At 35.3% G+C, this 23,039-nt stretch overlaps 1 protein-coding gene across 1 annotated transcript in view; it reads left to right on the plus strand.

Moving 5' to 3' along the window:
• LOC123559489 (sodium- and chloride-dependent glycine transporter 2-like) overlaps positions 1 to 23,039 on the plus strand; it is an 80,930-nt gene that overhangs the window by 23,945 nt on the left and 33,946 nt on the right. Inside the window, exons 3-7 of the mRNA XM_053552614.1 lie at positions 1,295 to 1,431; positions 7,158 to 7,298; positions 15,804 to 15,963; positions 18,199 to 18,331; positions 20,998 to 21,132. Coding sequence (XP_053408589.1) covers positions 1,295 to 1,431; positions 7,158 to 7,298; positions 15,804 to 15,963; positions 18,199 to 18,331; positions 20,998 to 21,132 — 706 coding nt within the window. The remainder of the gene's footprint in view (positions 1 to 1,294; positions 1,432 to 7,157; positions 7,299 to 15,803; positions 15,964 to 18,198; positions 18,332 to 20,997; positions 21,133 to 23,039) is intronic.

Here is a 23,039-nt window from a genome sequence, read left to right on the forward strand (position 1 = left end):
GACAATTTTGTAATGCAGTATTGTTAAAGAGGTTGTAAAAATGTGAAATAAAGGGTATGAGAAAGGCTTAAACACATCCTTTCTATATCCCTATGGGATAAATATTTCCCAACTGGAACATTTACGTGTCAAAATTCCCGATTTTGGGGGTATAGGCAATGTTCCCAAAACAGCAAGAAAAAACCCTGTGTGACCCTCTACCAAGATTGTTCAAATTATTTTGATTTGTCAAAAAACATGGTAGCCAGAGGGCGTGGTCACTTTTCCCTATGTATATAGTGGAAACTTTAAAAATCTTCTTGTTTGAAACTGCAAGCCTGATTTTAAAATAATTTTACACAAATGGTTCTTGTGGGACCCTCTATCAAGATTGTTCAAATAATTCCAATGCGTCAAAAAACATGGCTGCCAGTGGGTGTGGTCACTCATCTTCTCTAAATCAATAATAGCTAGAGCCTTGATATTTGGGGTGTGATATCAGATTTGTAATGTCTACCATAATTGTTCAAATCATTGCCCTAGGTTGAAAAGTGTGTGTGACATGTATATAATAAAGACTCACATAGAAGAAACCTAACTCTGTACATATACAAACACACTTGAAGCCTTGTACACAGGTGAGCGCTTTAGGGTCAATGACCCTCTTTTCTTATTTAAAAAAATATATATATATATACATAAATATAAATAGAATATTTTATCATTTAAATAAAGTATTAGTGCATCACACATCTACAAATAAAAAAAATCTGTACAGGAATGAATCCTGTCACGTGACTTGCTCCATGTCCCACACACGATTGACCAGCACAGTCAGTAATGCTTGTCAAATCTGTACACTTCTTTGTCCTTCTTCCATTGCATTTTCTGAAATTTTTTATCATTGATAAGGTTAGAGAGAAAAGGGATTTTTAGGAAAAAAAATAATGTCAATATTAAGTAATTAGAGTTTTGCCCTTCCAGTCCATTAGTAGCCATTGTTTACATCGGAAACTGTTGGTTCCTAAAAGACATAAAAAGTGTTGTTTTTTTCTTTTTGTTCCTTTTATTGAGAAAACATTATTTTTTTTCATCAGCTGCATAATTGCCTGTCAATCAGTCATTTAAAATGTCAGACATCAATTTGGTAATATTACTCACAAAAGTTTGTCGGAAAAAATTCTACCGATTTAAGCTAATGGGAAATGGCCGGAACTTGAAATGCACTGATGCCAGATAGAGTATGAAAAAATAAGCTGTTCTGGAGATCAACATTCCTTGTATATTTATTTACTAAAGTTCTCATTTCTTTATTTTCAGGTGCCTTCCTGATTCCGTTTATTGTTATGTTATTTGTTACGGGTATCCCGCTAGTCTACCTCGAGTTATCATTTGGACAATTTGCCAGCTCTGGGGTCGTATCTATATGGAAAGCTTCGCCTCTCTTTCAAGGTTCGTATTTGAAATGATGTTCTTGAAGTTTGTAAAGAAGTAGTAAAAAGAAGAAAGGGAAGAAACATGTTTATTTGCATTTTAACAGTTTTCCATTCCATGTAATCAACTTACACAGTTTTCATAGAGTTCAAAGTGAAACTTTGTATATACCTTCAACAAGAATTTGGCATGTGAATTGCCATTTTAATAGACATACCTCTAAGGGTCATCAACAATTCAATGTCAACCCTCCTGAGGTCACAGTTTTGGCCAAATCGTAATAAAACTTAGTCAGAATCTGAATGTTACCTTGAAATCAATTAAACCTCGGAGAGATTCTCATATCGTCTTGGGTCAAAAATAGGTAATTAGGTCTTTAATATGAAAACCTTGTTAACATTTTGGAGGCCATACTTTCTATCTCATCTTTATAAAACTTTATCAGAATTTCAAGTCGTTTGGGGTTATAGAAATGGTCTCTGTCCTTCCATCTTCCGTAACATTTCGTGTCCGCTCTGTATCTTCTGAAACTTTTGAAGGATTTTCATGAAACTTGGGTCAAATAGTCACTTCATCAAAACGATGTGCAGAACTCGTGAGTCAGCCATGTCGCCTCAAGGTCAACGTCACAACTCAAGGTCAATGGTTTGAGCCTTCCATTTTGTGTCCGCTCTGTATCTCCTAAACCCCTTGACTGATAATCATGAAACTTTGGTCAAATGATCACCTCATCAAGATGATGTGCAGAACTTACGAGTCAGCCATGTCAGCTTAAGGTTAAGGTCACAACTCTAGTTCAAATGTTTGAGCATTCCATTTTGTGTCCGCTCTGTTTCTCCTAAACCCCTTGAAGGATTTTCATGAAACTTTGGACAATTGATCACCTCATCAAGACAATGTGCAGAACTCATGAGTCAGCCATGTTTGCTGAAGTTCAAGGTCACAACTTTAGGTCAAAAGTTTGAGCCTTCCATTTTATGTCTGCTCTGTATCTCCTAAACCTCTTGAAGGATTTTAATATGACTTGGCTGTAATATTCTCCTTATCAAGACAATGTGTTGAATCTGCCAGCTTAAGGTCAAGGTCACATCTCGAATGTTTAATACCATCAACCCTTTCACTATCCATAACAGTGACAATGGATATAGCTGTCTTTCAGACTACAACTACATCTGTACATTGTTTACCTAGCTCCTAAAGTTTCCATCCAGTTTCTATGAAACTTGGATTATATTAACTGTTACATGTTAGTCTTTTTTTACCAAGCAGGGCATGTGTCATTCAGTATTGACATCATTCTTGTTTTTCATGTAAACAAACAAAACCTATGTAGCTAAATGTATGACTAGAAAAGAGCTTGAATTAAACTAGGACAAGGATATGACAATAAGGATTTTATACGGACAATTTGCATGATAAGATTATAGGGTTGATTTGCTATGGTAATGACACGTAGCACTTGAAAAATCTAGGACTTAAAAAATTTCTATAACCATGAGGAAACAAGTTGTTTTTTGTTAACTTTACATTTATTATGAAAATGGTTACAATCTGTCAGTCAGGTTAGTGAGGGGCTGTAGTTTGTTCTTGTGGTCTGTTCCTTTATCCTTAAGTTGGTGTGATTTCATAGGACGATTACCCTATTGTGTTTTTTTTTGTCAGTATGTCAGACTGGCCATTATTTGGGGCATATAATTATAAGAAATAAATCCTATTTAGTGAAATAATGTTACTTTCAACAGCCTGTGACCTGAAAAAAATAGGTTAAGAGTGATATGTTTGTTTTTTATCATTTAAGGTCTGATATTTGTATGAATAGTTCTTTAAATATTTATCTTTCTAAATTATTTGAGAACGTTCCATTTTCACTTTCCTAAAATTTTCCATTGATTTTGTGAGATGTGTATTTTCACAGATGTTCTTGAATATGATAAATTCAGGTTATGACTCTACTACATTTTGGTCAGTGGTTTAATAATTTAAAATTATTTCTTTCTTATATTGGTTATAACATATTAGAAATGCATAAAAAATTTCAAAAGGTACAAAATGATAATTAATAATGACTGGGACCAGAGGTCAGGACTTCTGTTTACTTAGCTAGGACCCTCAGGGTGTTAAGAAAGCTAGTTTGTATGTTAGTTTGGCCAAAGTTTCTTTTTATTATCTATTTATAATGAATAAAGAGATATATGTCCAGTCATAACATTTTCACACAAAAGATCAAAATATCGATCAAAACCAAACTAATTACTAACTACATGGTAATGCATTACCGTAGATACCCATGTATAATGTGCAGTTTTTTATGCCCCAAGCATCTACTGATGCGGAAGGCATAAAAATAGTGATTGTCCAGCATCTGAAGTTTTGCACCTGGGGTTTTGTTCTGGATTTCTTTTGGTCAGACCAGAGTTATGACCCTTGATTAAGTTTAACATATGCATAAAGGTCATTGCATTTATTTCAGAAAGTATTTTTATTGGGGTCATAAAACATTGGATGGTTATTATTTATTATCGTTGGAAGTTGTGAACCTGGTGTTCTGTTTGGGAATGCATCCATCCTGACCAGAGTTATGGTTCTTGACAAAGTGAAATCTTAGTGTTTAAAAGTTTGTATGAAAACACTGAAGGTATTGCAGCCTGAGTCTTTAAATAATTCTGTAAAGGGCTTTCCTTATATGTATAGTGAATAATTTAGTACTTTGACTGGCATAAAAGCATTTACAAGTATAATAATGGTTGTAGTTGGGTCTTAATGTAAGCAACAAAAAAATGTATGTGTCTTATTCTGTCTATGGCTAAAAAATTCAACCACATTTTTGCAAGGAATAAATTCTTGTACTGAAATATGTTCTCTTTTATCTTCCAACAATAAACAAAAACACCCACATGTTTCTGATGAATGCCTAGTATCAAGGTTGGAAAAATATAGCTAGGCTCTGCATAAATGTTTTATCTTGAAAGTACAGTAGTGTTCTCATTTCTGTTCACATAAAATATGGAACAGTCTAGATGGTTCTGAATTGCATTTTCTTAGATCTTTTAAAATAAAATTGATTGAAACACTGCAACTATGACACATCTCTCTTGAATATTGAGTTACACAATAATTTATTATTACCTTACTTTGTATTGTTGAAGTACCTCTAGGATTGATATATCTTAATTGCTTTGAAATATTTTAAGATATTAAAGCTTTGCAATTCTAACTACAGACTCAAAGACCCTGTTACTTGTCAGAACTATAAAATACAACAAGTAATTAATTATGGTGGGGTTGAAGTTATGCAAATAGCCATAGATAATATATTATGCCTTTGTAGGTGCTACTGAACGGGTTTGTTTGAAATTGTATTTTATGCCCTCTACAAGGCTCTGATCTTGTTTCATTGCCTGTCTTTGTATATCGTATTCACCGATTAATCTCTTTTAGCCTGAACCATATTACAGCCTTGTTTAATTTACAGATATGTCTGTCTGGCAAATTGATTTCTCTGTAAAATGTGTATTTTTACTTTGATAAATCTTACAGCCTGTTTGATATAATTTATATATATATATATATTTTTTTTTTTTCATGTTCTTATTCAAAATCTATACCAACAGTCCTGTAATTTATTTAAATTACTAGATATTAGTGGTATTTCATAAACAGACCCATGTGTGGGCTGGTTATAGTAATAAGTGATACATTTGTGACTTTGGCAGGTTAGGCATTTGTCTTAAATGTTAATAGGCAGAATGTTTTTCTTGGCATAGAAAGAGTCAGAAAGTGGCTGGAGCATTAGACACATGTGTTTGTGTTTTGTGAATTGATTTTTGCGTTTCAGTTTTCCATGGCTAGATACTGTGCCAAGACATCTTATTTTTATCCAGAATCTGGTTTAGCTAGGGATAGTATTAACTCTAATGTTTGGTCATAAATTTTCATGGTAAATGAAAAAAAAATGTAAGCTTAATGGTTTTTTTTATTGTCCACTATTATTTTTCTTATTGTCTACTATTATTTTTCTTATCTCAGTTACCAGGCTGTTATAAAGCAACTATATCCTTCCTGTTTTTATGACACTGATTGATATCTTGTTCTCAGCCAATGACCCTATAAAGCATGCTGTATTATACAAGAAAATAATGTGAGTAATTGACCTTAATTAACAGTGTTAATTGTGGCATATGGCAGGCACTACACTAGGCCTTAAAAAATAAATGTGTGTTTAGGGTAAGGTCTCCTAAATGGTCCGCAAATTTATAGGTAGGGTTACTAAGGTAGCATTTTATTTTTTTCGATATGACACAAGATGTGTCAGTGTGTACCAACTCGTTGTGGTTTGTGATTTAAAAAAATATATATCACCGAAACGTAAAATGCTGCCACAGTTATGTATACCGGTATATATTTACATGCAAATTGTTGGTTAATAAGTTTCTTGTTCCCAGAACTACGAGAACAATTGAGTTTTGCACTGTTTTGAGAATTTCCTGGACTCTCATTAAATCGTTGATACGATTTACCTTTGTAAACATTGATAAATATAGAACGAGAAGCTGTCTATTTTCAGGAGTTGGTTGGGCCATGTTTTAAAGTGTGGGTACTGATTGCCATCTACTACATTATGATCATTGCCGTCTATTTTCAGGAGTTGGTTGGGCCATGTTTATAGTGTCAGTACTGATTGCGATCTACTACAATATGATCATTGCCGTCTATTTCAGGAGTTGGTTGGGCCATGTTTATAGTGTTGGTAGTGATTGCAATCTACTACAATATGATCATTGCTGTCTATTTCAGGAGTTGGTTGGGCCATGTTTATAGTGTCGGTACTGATTGCCATCTACTACAATATGATCATTGCTGTCTATTTCAGGAGTTGGTTGGGCCATGTTTATAGTGTCAGTACTGATTGCCATCTACTACAATATGATCATTGCTGTCTATTTCAGGAGTTGATTGGGGCCCTGTTTATAGTGTTGGTACTGATTTCCGATCATTGCTGTCTATTTTAGGAGTTGGTTGGCCAGTTTTATAGTGTCGGTACTGAAATTTCCATCTACTACAATATTATCCCTTGCTGTCTATTTCGGAGTTGGTTGGGCCATGTTTAAAAGTGCGGTACTGATTGCCATCTACTACAATATGATCATTGCTGTCTATTTCAGGAGTTGGTTGGGCCATGTTTATAGTGTCAGTACTGATTGCCATCTACTACAATATGATCATTGCTGTCTATTTCAGGAGTTGATTGGGCCATGTTTATAGTGTCGGTACTGATTGTCGATCCATGCTGTCTATTTCAGGTGAGTTGGTTTGGCCATGTTTATAGGGTCAGTACTGATTGACATCTACTCCATCTGTCATTGCGGTCTATTTCAGGGAGTTGGTTGAGCCATGTTTATCTGATTACGACTTGATTGCCATCTATTACAATATGATCATTGCTGTCTATTTCAGGAGTTGGTTGGGCCATGTTTATAGTGTCAGTACTGATTGCCATCTACTACAATATGATCATTGCTGTCTATTTCAGGAGTTGATTGGGCCATGTTTATAGTGTCAGTACTGATTGCCAATCATTGCTGTCTATTTCAGGAGTTGGTTGGGCCATGTTTATAGTGTCAGTACTGATTGCCATCTACTACAATATGATCATTGCTGTCTATTTCAGGAGTTGGTTGGGCCATGTTTATAGTGTCAGTACTGATTGCCATCTACTACAATATGATCATTGCTGTCTATTTCAGGAGTTGGTTGGGCCATGTTTATAGTGTCAGTACTGATTGCCATCTACTACAATATGATCATTGCATACACCCTCTACTATCTGTTTGCATCATTTAAGGCTATGTTGCCGTGGGAAGAATGTGGAGACTGGAGTACTGAAGGTAAACATTATAGCATTCAAAACTATCTGCATTTCTTTTTTCAGAATCAAATTGGTAATGTACTTTTTTAATGTCAAGTGTCAGTTTACAGAGCCATCACGCTCTTTGGACTTAATAGTTACATACCTTAATTATTAAAGATTTGAGAGGTACATCCCCCAAAGACTCCATTGAAGAAAGCATGAAGGTTTTTAACTCATTCCCTCTGAGAAAAATTTTAGTTCTGTTTGAAAATTGGGTTCTGGCTGAAAAACAGTTTCTGTGAGCTATGCATACTTTCCTTATTCTGATTTTTGTCTTTTTTATATGTCTGAAGGGAGTTCCGTATTATATTACGACGCGGGTGTCCGTCCGTTAGCAATTTGGTGTCTGCTCTGTAACTCTTGAATGAAGGATTTCAAAGAAATTTGACACAAATGTTCACCATATCGAGATGATGTGCAGAGTGCATGTTTTGGAAGGCTTGCTTCAAGGTCAAGGTCACACTTAGGGGTCAAAGGTCATATTACTTTGGTTTGGTGTCCACTCTGTAACTCTTGAACTGCTTGAAGGATTTTAAAGAAACTTGGCACAAATGTTCACCACATTGAGACGATGAGCAGAGCATATGTTTCAGGTGGCTCGCTTCAAGGTCAAGGTCACACTTAGGGGTCAAAGATCATACCTTTGGGCATATATTGCTCCGCATTGCAGTGCTCTTGTTTATTGAAAAAAATAATAATGCAATATCTTCTAGACTATCAAATATGTGAGAATTTGCTGATCATAGCATGTCAGACTTCTGTGCAGAGAATTATTTTTGCAACCTGTTTTTGCCCCTGTCATGATTATTATATGAAACAAGCAGATGTTTTCTCATGTAAATCTACCTGTTTTTGTAGAAAAAAATCACAGAACAACTACACATAACATAAATTAACTAGTTACACTGGTTAGGAGAATTGATTAGTTCTGCACGTGAATAACACGTAATAGTACAACTTACATCTTTGTGAAATGCAGTAACAATTTAAAAAAAAATCTGTCAAAGCTACTGAAAAAATGCACAGATTATATTAAGGGGGGGACATATCTTCTAAGCTTAATTCATCTATGTTGTCCCATTTCCTGATCCTATACCCCATGCATCACCACCCTTCCAACATATATTTTCAGCTTGAAAGACTATTTTTCAAATAAGTATTAATGGAAGCCTCATATGTTTAGTTTTGAACCTTGTCCCAGGTCTGACACTGTTCTGCATTTTATCTCATTACATGAAGCAATGAAATATATTTGTCAGAGACTAGAAGCATTAGTTTAGGGACATGCTACCATTTACAAAATTCTTCCCAGTTCAGTTTAAAGCATTAAGCATACAAGAAGCAAGTTCAGTGTCACTCAGTTGTCTAGGAAACAAGATATTGATTATTATATCTGAGTAGAAGATTTTCAAGAGCTTGATAATGGATGTCTGAAATTATTGTCACTAGATAATAAATCTGTCTTGTGTTTGGAATCCAAAGATAATTGGGAGTTGGTTAATCAGCTTTCTGGGAGAAAAAAACAACAGTACTGTTGTCATAATCATTAGGAAATATTCATTCAGGACACCAGTGGTGTTCGAGTCTACTTCCTCCAGGTTGAGTGGCTGATTCCTTAACGCAAGGTTACCTTCTTTAAAAGCCCAAATAATTAAGTTTTGTCCAGCATGATTTTAAATCTCTTTCTGTAGTTGTGAACATAGACAAATTGTGATATCCTTAGGAGGTTACGGGATTCGACCACTTGCCCTCTAAATGATACAGGTCGAGCCTATCGGGGCATTGAATTCGTCATAGGAGGATGCTACCAGCTGGTTTACGGAAAGTTCGTGGTTCAACCCAGGTGCCCATGATGAAATAATGCACGGGTCTTCCTTCACCATCAAAACTTTGAAAGTCGCCATATGACCTATAATTGTGTCGTTATGACATTAAACCCAACTAAACAAATGCAGTTGCATTACTCCTATTGTAACTATTCTCATCAAGTTGTCATTAATTGTTGGAGAATACATTTACTGTGCAGTTATAGTCAGGTTGGCAAGGAATCAATGAACCTTGTTAGCCATTGAAATGCAAGCTGAAAAAAAAAATTCTCAACATGCCTTTCGTAGTTTAAGCTTTTTTACTGCCACTCTTGTTTTCTTTGATAAATTTGAAAAGGGATATACATATAAAGTTGTGGATGACAAAATTAAAATCCGTTAAATCATTGTAGAATTGACATTTTCTAACGTTTTGTTGACATGTTTGTTTAAAACAGTTATATAGTTGTTCTTACTTTGACCTTGTGGACGTGTGATTTTCATGTCTCTGGTATTCTTGCTTACATGATTATTCCAGGAACATTGCTATAAAAATGTTACAGTCTGCTTTCGTTTTATTTTTAGCTCACCTGAACTTTGTTCAGGGTGAGTTATTAGTATAGATGAATGGTCTGGTGTCCTGTGTCAACATTTTTACTTGAACATCTTCTCCTCTAAACTACAGGTCTAAATTACACCAAACTTGGATAGTAGCATCCTGGCAATGACCTCTATCAAGTTTGTTCAAAGGCTTCACCTTGGCTCCTTTAAGGGGCGGCTAGAGCTGAAATAAGAAATACCTGTAGATGACTTCTCATGAACAGCTGAATGGGTCTTCATCAAACTTGGTCTCTAAGATCATTACAAAGTCCTGTCTAAAATTTATTCAAATGAGGGCAGTTGGCCCCTCTTTGGGGCTGCATCATTATAAGGTCCTCTCCAAAATTTGTTCAGTTGGGGGGCACTTGCCCCCTTTTAGGGTTTGCTAGAGATGCCTTTAAATGACTTCTTGCCTTGAACCGTTTGATGGGTCTTCATCAAACTTTATTTTTAGCATCATTATTTATAAGGTCCTTCAACAAATTTGTTCATTTGAAGACGCTTGGCCCTGGGCTGTTAGAGTTAAATATAGAAATTCCTTTAATTAACTTCTTTTCATGAAATGCTTGATAAGTCCGGAACACCATTATGAGGTCCTTTATCATGTTTGTTAAATTGGGGGCACTTGGTAATTTTGTTTTAATGAACAGCTTACTGGTAAAGGATTTTCACCAGGTTTTCTTCAGGAGAGCAAATTAGGCCAGTTCTGGGCCTCTTGTTTTATTTGCACAATGTTTGATAGGAAGATTTATCATATGTTTTGTCGACTCCACAAAAAGTATATAGTCAACTCCCACAGCAAAATTTGCTTTGACAGAATTTCATTTGATTAATTTAATAACAAAAAAGGATGAATAAATCATTTATGGATTATTTTCTTGAAAATTGTACCAGGAGTATCCTTCAACAGCTTTATAATTGTCTCTGTCCTACAGTAGACCTCAAACTTATAGACTTCTACCATTGCACATCTGCACATATTTTAAAAGGAAACCCCAGAGTTTGAAATTGATATATCAAAACCGTTAATTTTAGCTATGGGTGTGATTCTTTGAGGCATCAAAATTAAGATTGCAGATGCTATAACTTAGCAATTGAAAAAATAAAGAAATGTTTTGATAAGTGTGAGCATCATGCATTTAAAGTTTTAATAGTTGCCAAAAATTTTTGTTATCATGTCTGACATATTTCAGATATGTTGAAAATGTAGCTTCACAAATTTCTATTTTATTCTCGCCTAGTATTAAAGTTCACATCTTTTCTGTTTAGGTAACAGCATGTAGTTAGGTACTTATTACCAGTCGGTGACATCTAAAGCAAAAATTTATTGAGATCAGTCTTTAATCCCATGACCTGTAGGGTGGTAGTGAGATCAGTGTGGATTGAACCCTTGACCTTAGTTAAAGATTTTAGGAAACCTGATTGATATTGAAGTAACTTAGCTCAAACATAGAACATTGACAGATATCAGATCTCCAGGTTACCCAGATCAATCATATTTATCTGTTCACTTGTGTGACACCAGTTCAAAAGAACAATGAACTAACTGTTTAGTTCAAAAATTTCATTCAAATGTCAACTTCTAAAGTAAATACTGAAAGGTTTTTATGCCCCCCGCATCTACTGATGCGGGAGACATATAGTGATTGTCCTATCCATCCGTTCCTTCGTTTGTTCGTTTGTCCGTCCGTCCGTACGAGGTTAACCAAATGGGACCGTTTCGTCTAGCATCAATATCCCTTACTACAATGACTTGATACTAATGCAGATGTAACCTGTGGACCATTCCTCATCTTCAAGACATCACCTGACCTCAGTTTGACATTGCCTTGACCTACATTTTTGAACGTTGGGTTGCTTTATATGGGCCATCTCTTGGTTAACCAAATGGCACCGTTTCGTCTAGCATCAATACCGCTTACAAGAATGAATTGATACTAATAAAGATGTAACGTGTGACCATTCCTCATCTTCAATCATCACCTGACCTCAGTTTGACCTTGACCTTGACCTCGTTTTGGACTGAGGTTGCTATGTATCGACAAGGATGCCACCGGGGGCATCAAGCGTTTATTGAACGCAGCTCCTTGTTTTATTAGCCCACCATCATCAGTGGTGGGCTATAAAATCACTCTGGTCCGTGGTGTCCGGTACGTCCATTCCATTAACCAATTTATCGCTATTCGCATCTCCTCAGGGGTTTTTGACCAAACTTTGTCAGATTGATGTGATGGTACCCTAGTTGGGTCCCTCTGAAAATCAGACTGATTCAACAATTTATGATGGAGTTATGGCCCTTTGTTTATTTCTATATTTTACATAGATTTATATAGGGAAAAACCTTCTTGTCCAAAACCACAGAGCCTAGGGCTTTTGATATTTGGTTTGGAAGCATCATCTAATGGTCTTCTACCAAGATGATTCAAAATTATTTCTCTGGTGGTCAATTATGGCCCGCCCTGGGGGTCACATGTTTATATAGAATTATATAGGAAAAACTTTGAATAACCTCTTTCAAAACCCACGGGCTAGGGCTTGATATTTTGTTTGTGACATCATCTAGTAGTCTTATACTAGATTATTCAAATTATACCTTAGGGTCAAATATGGCCCCGCCCTGGGGGTCATGATGGTTTACATAGACTTATATAAGGATAAACTTTGAAAATCTCTTGTTTCCAACCACAAAAGCCTTAAGGCTTGATACTTGTAATGTAGATCATCTAGTGGTTCTCTACCAAGTTTGTTCAATTTATCCCTAGGTCAAAAAAATGGCCCCTCCCGGGGGTCACATGGTTCTTATAGGTTTTATAGGGAAAAGTTTAAAATGTTTTGTCAAATAAATACAACATGCAAATTTGGGACCACATTGTATTATTTTGGGTGGCGAGGATGAACCTTGACACGAGTTGACCTTGATTTTGACCTAGTGACCTACTTTCACTTTTCTATAGTACAGCCCTTCAAATTTGGACCACATGTTTATTTTTGAGTGGCAAGATGAACCTTGACATGAGTTGACTTGATTTTGAACCTAGTGGACCTACTTTCACATTTCTGTAGCTACAGCCTTCAAATTTGGGACCTCATGACATAGTTTGTGCACTGGAAATAAACTTTTGACCTTGATTTTGGCCTAGTGACCTACTTTCACATTTTGAAGGTACAGCTTCAAATTTGGAACACATGGCATAGTTTTGTATTCCGAAATAAATTTGATCTTGATTTTGAATTAGTGACCTACTTTTACCATTTCTCAAGCTTACAGCTTCAATTTGGACCACGTGCATAGTTTTGTGTACCGAAAAGATGTTGAGGTAATTTTAAAAGTTGATTCTTTGAACAACTGAATGCAATTTTTAAAGGGAAAAAAATAGCTGATAATATTTTTTTCCTGCCATTAAAAAAATAGTTTGAAAACAAGCTTCTGCGGGGTAAAAACCCATGCTAAGGCATTTAAATTAGCATAATTTTCATAATTATGGCTCGGGGACTCAAAAAAAAATTTTAATTTAATCCACTCATGTCCGGACCCCTTTTGTATTAGTTTAAAATTTTTTTCGATATCTACGTATGCATTTTTGACAACTTTTCACTGCAATAATTCTTTCCACAAAAAATCCAAATTATTTTTTTTTCTGCTTTGGGTGGGGACATTTGCTGAGAGAACTTTTTTTGAAAAATCAAAGACAGTCTCAGGCATAAATAAGCACACATTCTATTGCGATGGCCTGTTATGTCCATTGCGAATCGGCTTTAATTTTTCACCTTTAAACAACTTTTTTCATAAAACCAAGATAGATGCCCAGATTTGGGCTGAAGCTTGAAAGGGTTCCTCTCCAAGTTTGTTTAAAATGTTTGACTGACTGGTTTGGGGGACTGCCAGAGCATAAAATAAGAAAAAAAACCATTCTTCTCATAAACCGCTTGTTGGCAAGCCCAAAATCTTGGTCTCAGCATCCCATTGTCCTCTCTTTAAATTTTTTAGTGAGCATCTGGAAAGACAACTTTCTTGAATTTTGATTTTACTCTGTAACTATATTTTGTGTATTTCATGTTAAAGCAGTTTTTCCCCAGATTTGGGTAAAAAAAAAATCTTTCTTTCAAATTGAAGTTTGGGCTTATTAGAAAATTAAAATGAATTTTTGTTTTTATTTTTTTTTAAAAATCCAAATCAAAAAAAAAAGATGACCGCGTCGGAAATTGAACCCGGACCGCTCCCGCAATAAGACATTTCCCCGTCGTCATAACCAATACGCTATAGCTGAATAGTGAATAATGTCTTCAAAATATAGTTTATTTATAATCGAGACAGTTTACATGGAGTAAAAGCGTGACAAACGCTTTTCGATTTTCATCGTAAAAAGTAGTAAAAACAGCAAATTCTCATGTGTTTCCGTAACATAAAGTTTATCAGTAATTAAGTTTTAAAGCCTTCTTAAGATGTATAGCATTTATTTCAAGATATCTAAAAAAAATTTTAAAAATTTGTTGTCGAACGATCTGGAGGCATGCTGCTTTAATTTTAGTTTGAAGAAATTTTAATTTATTTAGTCTGTAAATGCTTTGATTAATAAAAAATGTCAGTCAGGTGCATGCAGAAATATATATAAACAAAACAAATTGTTTATCTGATAACAGGAATTGTTCCAGTTGTTATACAATGTTCGTGAACTTTGATAATAGATAAAATATTAATACTGTTATTGTTAACTTTTTGATAGAATTGTACCATTTGGCATTAGTCATTCAAAAGGTATTAAAATAAATTGTAAATAATCTTAAATCATTGCAGTGTTTTTTTTTTCAACCGATTTTATTGCCCATTATTCGCAATATTCGGTCATACTCCCAAACCTCCATCCAAAAATGGGACAAATTAGGTTGTACCCAAAAAGTTGGTCTTTTGATTCTTTGCAGAGCAGTATGAGAAATCTCTGTCAGTGAGTGGCCAGACAGCTGGTTCTAGTGATTAGTATCTCTTTTATGTACTAGGGTACATGTACCTGCAAATGTAGTTATATTCATCTTGACAGTTTTACTTTGTTTAGATGTAAGAGGAAACAGTGCCTGTTAGATATGCTGTTGATTGGCCCTCCTCTCCCATCCCCATTCCCAATCCTCCCCCCCCCCCCCCCCCCCCCCCCAAAAAAAAATAATAATAAAATTCACAAATGTTTAGCATGCAAGATAGCTCATAGTTGGAGATTATGCATGGATTATACTGAGATAACTTGGCATAACTGTTCACCATGATTACAAGACGATTTGTAGTGTGCAAGTGCCCAGACCCCAATCTCAAAGGTCAAGGTCACAGGTACTCTAGTTAATTGGTCCATGTACTAACTGCCCTTTCTGTACATAGGTTTTGAGAGTCTTCAGACTAGAGTTGTTATATATGCTGAGGACTTTGTTTTGGCTGAAAATATATTGTATTAAAACTCTGTAACAAGTTCTTGTGTATTCCTGGTAATACTAACCCTTATCATGCTGGGCACGATTGGTTCTGCCTTTGCAACCAGTGTAGATCATGACCAGCCTGCACATCTGTGCAGTCTGATCATGATCTGCACTGTTCGATCATGATCTGCACTGTTCACCATTCAGTCAGTATCTTTTTGGTTAGCACCCCTTTTAACAGTTAATGATGCTGTCCAAATTGGAAGATGGACAAGTTCATTATAGAAATTTAGTAGGGTAAGGTAAGAATAATCTTATAACTCCTCAGTTTTGACCAAAATGCTGCTAAAATTCAAAAAGGTCTGCTTATGACATAAGCGAACATTATTACAATAACATGATAAAAAAAAGGGTCTGTTTCTGACATAACAGTACATACTACAGTAACTTGAAAAAAAAAAATTGTTTTTGACCTAACATGGTCTGCCAATGACCTTACAGCTCATTGTATAATAACATGATCAAAATATCAGCTGTTGTGACAATAGAACCGTGACAATACCATCTGATAGGGATACAAATATTTGTGTCGTTCACCTAACATAACACTAATATACAGTAGTTACTACATTCAATGTAAAATTGTTACAATAGATACCTGTAATCTTTTGTTGCAGCCTGTTCAAAAGCCACCCCTGCGGAAATCAAAAACTGTACCGACAATGCTGGGAGATGGTGTGCTGGGGCTTGTGTGTACAAGACTGAAGTAAACACTTCTGTATGGGACTCTGTTAGTGACTGCGCGGATCCTATATCGCCCAGTGATGATTATTTTCAGTAAGTTATAATGGCAGTAATTAAGTTATGCATAGTGCCATTAAAGAATGCTAATAGCAAGCAATTATGGCTGAATGATATCTCAGTCTGGTTTCAGGACAAAAGGTTAAATGTTGATCACTTGAAATTGATTATGATCCAAAAAGCTGAGCATGGATTTGTAAGATATGCATATCTGTAGGGGATATGATTGCTAAATTATGTCAAATTTAATTCGGTCAAACTTGTTAGGGTTGTTTTAACCCTTAGCCTGCTGGTGGCAAGTGATTCTGCCTTTGCGACCAGTGCAGACCAAAATCAGCCTGCACATCCGTGCAGTCTGATCATGGTCTGCACTGTTCGCTATTCAGTCAGTAAATTTTTACTAAACACCCCTTCAAATGATAAATGGTACTGCCCAAATTGGAAGATGGACCAGTCCATTATAGAAATTTAGCATGGTAAGGGTTAAGATATCATTTCTTTAATCATGGCATTATGTTAGATATTTGGCTGAGCTCTGCAACAATTTGTTAGTCATGATAATATAGTGTTTTGATTACTTGATACAGATTTAACCTGCCCTGTTCGTTGAAATTGGAGTTGTTACCGAAGCATAACAATTTACCATAAATTTGAATATGTTACAAGAATTTTACGATTTTTTTTATTTTCAAAAAGGGGTGTGTATTATACAGCAAAGTAGAACTTCATACATTTTTTTCTTAGTTTGATAGCACGTAAATAGTGTCGAAAATCGGCCAAGTTTTGCCCACTGTCTGGTGTTTATGTTATTTGCACCACCTATTGAAGGGTGCTTAAACAGGTACGATACAGAACCTATGGTGATATACGATAAAGTTGTTTTTAGTTGTGTATTTTCGTTTTTGCTGAGCCCATGGCGGTTCAATGTATGCGTGCGTGCTTCCGTCCGAGTTTGTCCAGGCTGTAACATATCCATGGATCAAGGAATTCTTAATTAACTTGGCACATATGTTTGCCTCAATGACGTGGTTCTTATTTAAGTCGAATCTCAGTTATCTTCAAGTAAAGCCCTTGATCTCTTGAAATTCGAGATACTGAGTTTCAAATGTATTTTGTTCTCCATTTAATAATATTATTAGTAAATCAACATGTGCAGAGCAACAGCCTCGATACAGCAAGCACAATTTAGGCCTGCAAGTGGTTTTCACTCCAGGCCGATTTCACTGTACTGTATTTCTCTGAAATCTGATCAATGTCACATCTGATCTGTAGTTGTGTTCGAGTTCCTAGAATTACAGTCATACTTCCTGAATATCAAATTTTTTTTCATTACATTGTAACTCAAGCTTTTTTTCCGCCTATTCTGTTCAATGAAAACTTTAGGAATTTGACAAGTTTCAATAACAATAATAACCTGTAGTAGGATAGGTAGGCTATTCATGGCAACGTATTGATTTCACCTTGCTGTTGTTATTTGTATGCATCGTATGTCTTGCCCGCTCAACAATTAGCAGTACTGACAGTGAATACTATGAAAATAGAATAGATATGACATTTTCAGTAAGTGCTCCTAGGGTAACTTATGTAATGATGATGCAAGTAGATACGCATATGAAAATATTGGGAATTCTTTGTCCCATAAGAATTGAAACTATTAAAGTCGTATTGTTTAGGTTATTTTACGCTCAACAGCTCAGCTGAAAAATAGGTAGACATGTTGCACTGACTTTTAACAGCAACATCTGCCCACATTCCAGTTTGGATAAGTGCTTGAATGTCAGCTAGTGGGAATGGATTGACACTTCACACACTTGTTCACAGTGATGGTTTCACTTGTAGTGATTAGGTTCAATAACTCTGTATTGCTTTTTCACAATGTCCAAAAGAAATTTTTCAGAATTTTTGTTTTCTGTTCAGATTCAATAAGGACTAATATAGGAGGATTCACATCAATTTTAGACTGGCTCCCATCCCTATGTTTGTTCTTATTTACATATATCAGTTTTCTTCATTAAGAGGGAAGTAACTCCAGAGGGTTGTTTCTACATTGACATTTTTTATTGCCCCTGGCTCCAAACATAGGTTCAGCCATCAGATAAAATTGTGCTATTTTAGAGGCTTAAAATTTTCTAACAAAATGTTTCCTGTATTTATATAAAAAATAACCATGCAGCCAGGGAGCCAGGCTACATCAATTTATGAATCTTCCTAGCTGAAATTCATTGATTTGTATTCAATTGTAAAAGATAAATCTCTTTTTTTATTTTACAGCAAAGTTGTGTTAGATATAACAGAAGGTGTTCATGATGTGGGAACTTTAAAATGGGAGTTGGCCCTTTGTCTACTGCTGGCATGGGTGCTAGTCTGTTTCTGTCTTGCTAAAGGAATCAAATCTGGTGGAAAGGTAGGTTAACAGGTGTTTGTAATGTGATGTGAAAAAGAAACTGGCCCTTTATTTATTGCTTGTCTGCACTGCGGAAAATTTGTGCATATACGGGAGTATACAGTGTCGTATATGTCTTATATACGAATATCATATAAAAGGTATCTTTCCTGAAAGTATGATCGAAACTTACGCCTTAAACATACTTTTGGACCTTGACAATCCCTAACTTTGAATACTGACATAAACTGTTGAAATGTATTTATGCTAAGTATGAATGAACGGATCCATGTGAGAAAAACATGAATGTCCAATTAAAGAATACGGAATTCCCGTATATGGAATGTTCCATATACGGGAAAAAATGTTTCCGTATACACCCGTATATAAGGAGTATACGGAATGCGTACACTCCCGTATACGGAACCATTTTCCGCAGTGCTGGGTGTTAGCGTGTTGCAGTTTAAGGGAGAGCAAATGTAATAATATCTTAGATAGTTCAGTCAGTAATTGGATTTATATACTGATAGATAACTTAAGTCAGTAATTGGATTTGCATATTGATGGGTAATTATAGCTGTGGCCTGATAATGAAAATGAACACGGCATAATATGGATGATTTGACAGTTTTAATGAGACAGGAATTTTAGGTGTGTTCATCTGTTAACAAAATTTATTCTTGGAGAATATCTGATGGAGTACCAACTTTTGCCTGTTCTAAGTTTCGGGCCTGATGTGTACAAAATAGAACAAGTACATGGTTATCTAAGTTTCATGATCAGCCCTTGATATTTGCTCTCTGTGTGGGTAAAGTAATGGAGGAAAATATTTTTTATATCCCCCCCCCCCCCCCCACCCCCCCAAACACTTCAAACACATTGACCAAACAACTCTTTATCTTAAAGTCAAATACTTGCTCTAAAAAGGTTATTAGTCAATGAATTTATGCCACTTTCTGTAATAAAACCTCTCCATATCTTGCTCTTATCAACCCTTACTATAAAATAGCTGAAATGAACTTGAAAAAAAAATTCTATGAAATATTGTGTACCTAATCAAATGTGAATTAATAAAAAGTACTTGAGAATGAATTAATAAAAAGTACTTGAGAATGAATAAAAGCTGCTTTATCTGCAGATGGAAGAAAATTTTCCTTTATATATTACTTCTGAAACAAGGATACTTAAAAGGAAATAATATGAGAGATATAATTTTGCCACAAATGATGCTATTATTGGGTATCTTTTTAAGTTGGTTTGACAGAAGTAGGTCTGTAGATTACAAAGATTTGGATCAATATTAATTTCAGAACATTAGCACTTGTATCAACCTTCAGATTTTAGCATCTCTTCTCAGTTTCTGGTAATGGAGAAAAACTTGCATTTATAGTGTAGTTATCCCAGGAAGAACTTACAGTTACTGCTGTTTGAGGTTTCCTCAGTTTGAAAATAGAGTGGTATATTGATCCCATGGATAAGGTTTAGTTAGCTGTTGATTTTGAGATGTTCTGTTGATTTTGGAATGTTCATGAAACAGATGTTGAGAAATTCAGTAAACTTTGTTGAACTTCTCTTGTTATGTCTTCCCATCTACCAGTATTGATAGTAAACATTTTATCTTTAATGGGAATGTGAATTAGGAAAATCATAACTAATTCTAAGAATTTTATGATATGTAAGAGTATTGAAGTGAATTAATCTAATTTCCTGTGATGTGCACAAAACAGACTTAGTCAAACCCCTTTTCCCTTTGTTGACAAAAACATTAGTTTTTTGTAATGAGAAGGGAAGTTAAAAACCATCTTTAATACCAGTGGTTCAATAGTTGCAGTATACAGATTGTCAAGGTTATCCGTTTGAATGATAAAAATTAATTGAGGTAACCAGGGGAAGATATTTGTTCAAGTGAGATTGCTACTTGTAAAGATGACTGTCACAACATCTGTAGCAAGCATTGATTTTTGGTGGGTCATGTCTAGGCTAAATGTTAGTATTGATTGAGAGTGTCAAAGTTGTATTAGGGATAAGACCTTTTTTATTACAGGCAACATATGGTAGTTTAAGTTTAGTAGCAGTGGTCCTTGCCTAACCTTCTTCTGTTTATATTTTATAATGCCATGTAGAAGAGACAAGCACCTAGTTTATCACAGATTACAGTTCTCAGCATTTTCCATTTAGAGGCATGTTATAGTCCAGAGATGAACCTACAGATTTATTTCTTTTGTCTAATTGGTACCAGTAATTACCCCAAGGAGTGATTTCAGCCAAACACTTGTTTCTCTACAATTGATCTATGTAACATCTAAGAAAAATTTCTGCCTACATTGAACAGGGGCAATACAAAATGATTGCTGTCAATAAAGATTTACTCCAGTAATTATGTATTTTAGAAATTTATCACAATGATTTGAAGTATGCCTTATAACTGCCTTACCTTTCATGAATGATTTTGATTGGTTGGCAAAGGTCTGTAGTGACATGCAGCATATTCACTGAAACCAAAATAAAACTATCAGTGACAGACCTGGTTTGTGAGAATGTGTCTATATCATGTCATTTTCCCATATCACAGACTGAGTTGCTACTTACTGTTCTGCCATTCCCCAGTCTTTTTACAGCATTTTTTGCTATGTACTGTTGTATACTGCCTTATTTAATATATTCTTTTATTTCTTGTATAATTACAGGCTGCCTATTTCACAGCATTTTTTCCATACATAGTGCTGACTATACTGTTGGTAAGAAGTCTTACACTACCAGGGTCAGTAAATGGAATTGTTTACTACTTCAAACCACAGTGGCACAAGCTTGGAGATGCAAAGGTATATAGACAGCATGTTTAGATAACTAGGTTATATCCCAGAATTCTGTGCTATATTGTGTTTTTTGGGTTTCTGCTTTCACTGTAATTTGTTTATAAAATTTGCTGGTTTTACACAAATTTTCAACACAAACATTGCTCATGTTATCTTGCAGAATGATGTACATTTGAAAGCAGTAGATGTTTTATGGACCTAATAATCGTGGGCTGAGCGCGAAACTATTGTAACTGTATATAAATAAAGAACAAGATACAATAGTTTTGCGCTCAGCCCTCGCTATGTAATATCTTTTCAACCATATTCTAATAAACCATTACTCTAGTATTTGAGTGTTATTATTTTTAGGTTATAGAGAGGCAGAGAGGCTATTTATACAAGTGGGTACTCTAGCTTTCATCATTTGACCGAAACATTTTTTTTTTTTTTTAATTTCTGTTTGAAAACAGCTTATTTTATTACTCAAAATAAAAACCAATTATCTCATACAACACTCTGTATTCATCAAGAATATGCATTGATACTTACAACGATAGTTAAACATACGCATGATACATTTTGTAATAATTTAATTAAATTCAGTAAAAGTATATATGACAATATGGGAGTTGATCGGCCGCTCATGACTCAACAAGGGTCTCACCGTGTAGAGTCGTTAAAAGCACAGCAAAATCCGTCGACCGAGAGGAGAACAGACGCACCAACCCAAGGCTTGCAAAAACAACGCAACTGCGCAATCCATCGAACTTCGAATTGTGAATCCAACCCAGCCCGGGTGTCACCGGGATGCGGTCAAATGCACAACCCTAGCCAATGTAAAGCGAGGCAATATAACACAACGGACCACAAGGCAAAGCAATGCAAGACACTTTGTACTTTGTAACAGGTATCACTCAAACAACGCAAAGTAACGCAAGACACTTTGTACTTTGTAACAGGTGTCACTCAAAGGCAAAGCAACACAAGACACTTTGCACTTTATAACAGGTATCACTCAAATGCAAACACACAACAATTTCAATTGAACGTCGAGCTACCATTCCACCCATTTCGGTTTCACCGAGAATGAGCGAAACCGCAACACGAGTCAATGAAAGGCAAGGCAAGGCAAGGCAAAGTGACACCACTGAGAGCAACGCAACATACGCAACACACGCAACACTAGGAATCGCCAAGTACTAGGGCAAAACCTTTTACTATCCAGTTAACACAAACTGGTAAACATATGATACCCCAAAGTACGCAACTTGAATGCAAACATACAGACACCGTATCCGCTCACCTCACGGCCGACAGAATTTTACCGCCACAATAAATTTATAATTTATCCGCCAAAATTCTACGGCCTTTCACTCTTCTTTAACAAATCGCATCTTTTATGTAATCACCAAAAAACTGTAGTCCTACTTTCTTATACTGTATTCCACCTGACCGAAGCAAAATGTGGCATAGCATCAATATCGAGCCTAATTATAATGAATTTGCCACCTGAATAAACTAACTTGCGGTAGGCCATATATTACTAAATCTAATCTTACAACTTCCAAAGCTATGATTTTGTTATAACTTGCATCAACAATTAGACAGTACAAGCTCCCCTTTTAAAGATTTGGCTGAAACGGCAGAAAAAGAAAAAACTGACATTTTACTCCAGATTAACGAGTAGAAGTCCTGAATTTACGATCATTTCTCTATTAATTGAGATAATTAATGCACATACAGAAGACTTTTTGTCTGCGCCTATAGAAAAATTTATGTGACCCGATTTCTACTCCTTAATTCTGAAATAACGGGGGATAGATACATATTTCATTGTTTTGAAATTTTATATATGCATATTTGTTCTCAACTACGGACAAGTCTGAAACTTGAACAATTTGTATGTTAATCGTTTGCTCACATAAACAAAC

This window comes from Mercenaria mercenaria, chromosome 10 (genome assembly GCF_021730395.1).
Source record: "Mercenaria mercenaria strain notata chromosome 10, MADL_Memer_1, whole genome shotgun sequence".
NCBI classification, from domain to species: Eukaryota; Metazoa; Mollusca; class Bivalvia; order Venerida; family Veneridae; genus Mercenaria; species Mercenaria mercenaria.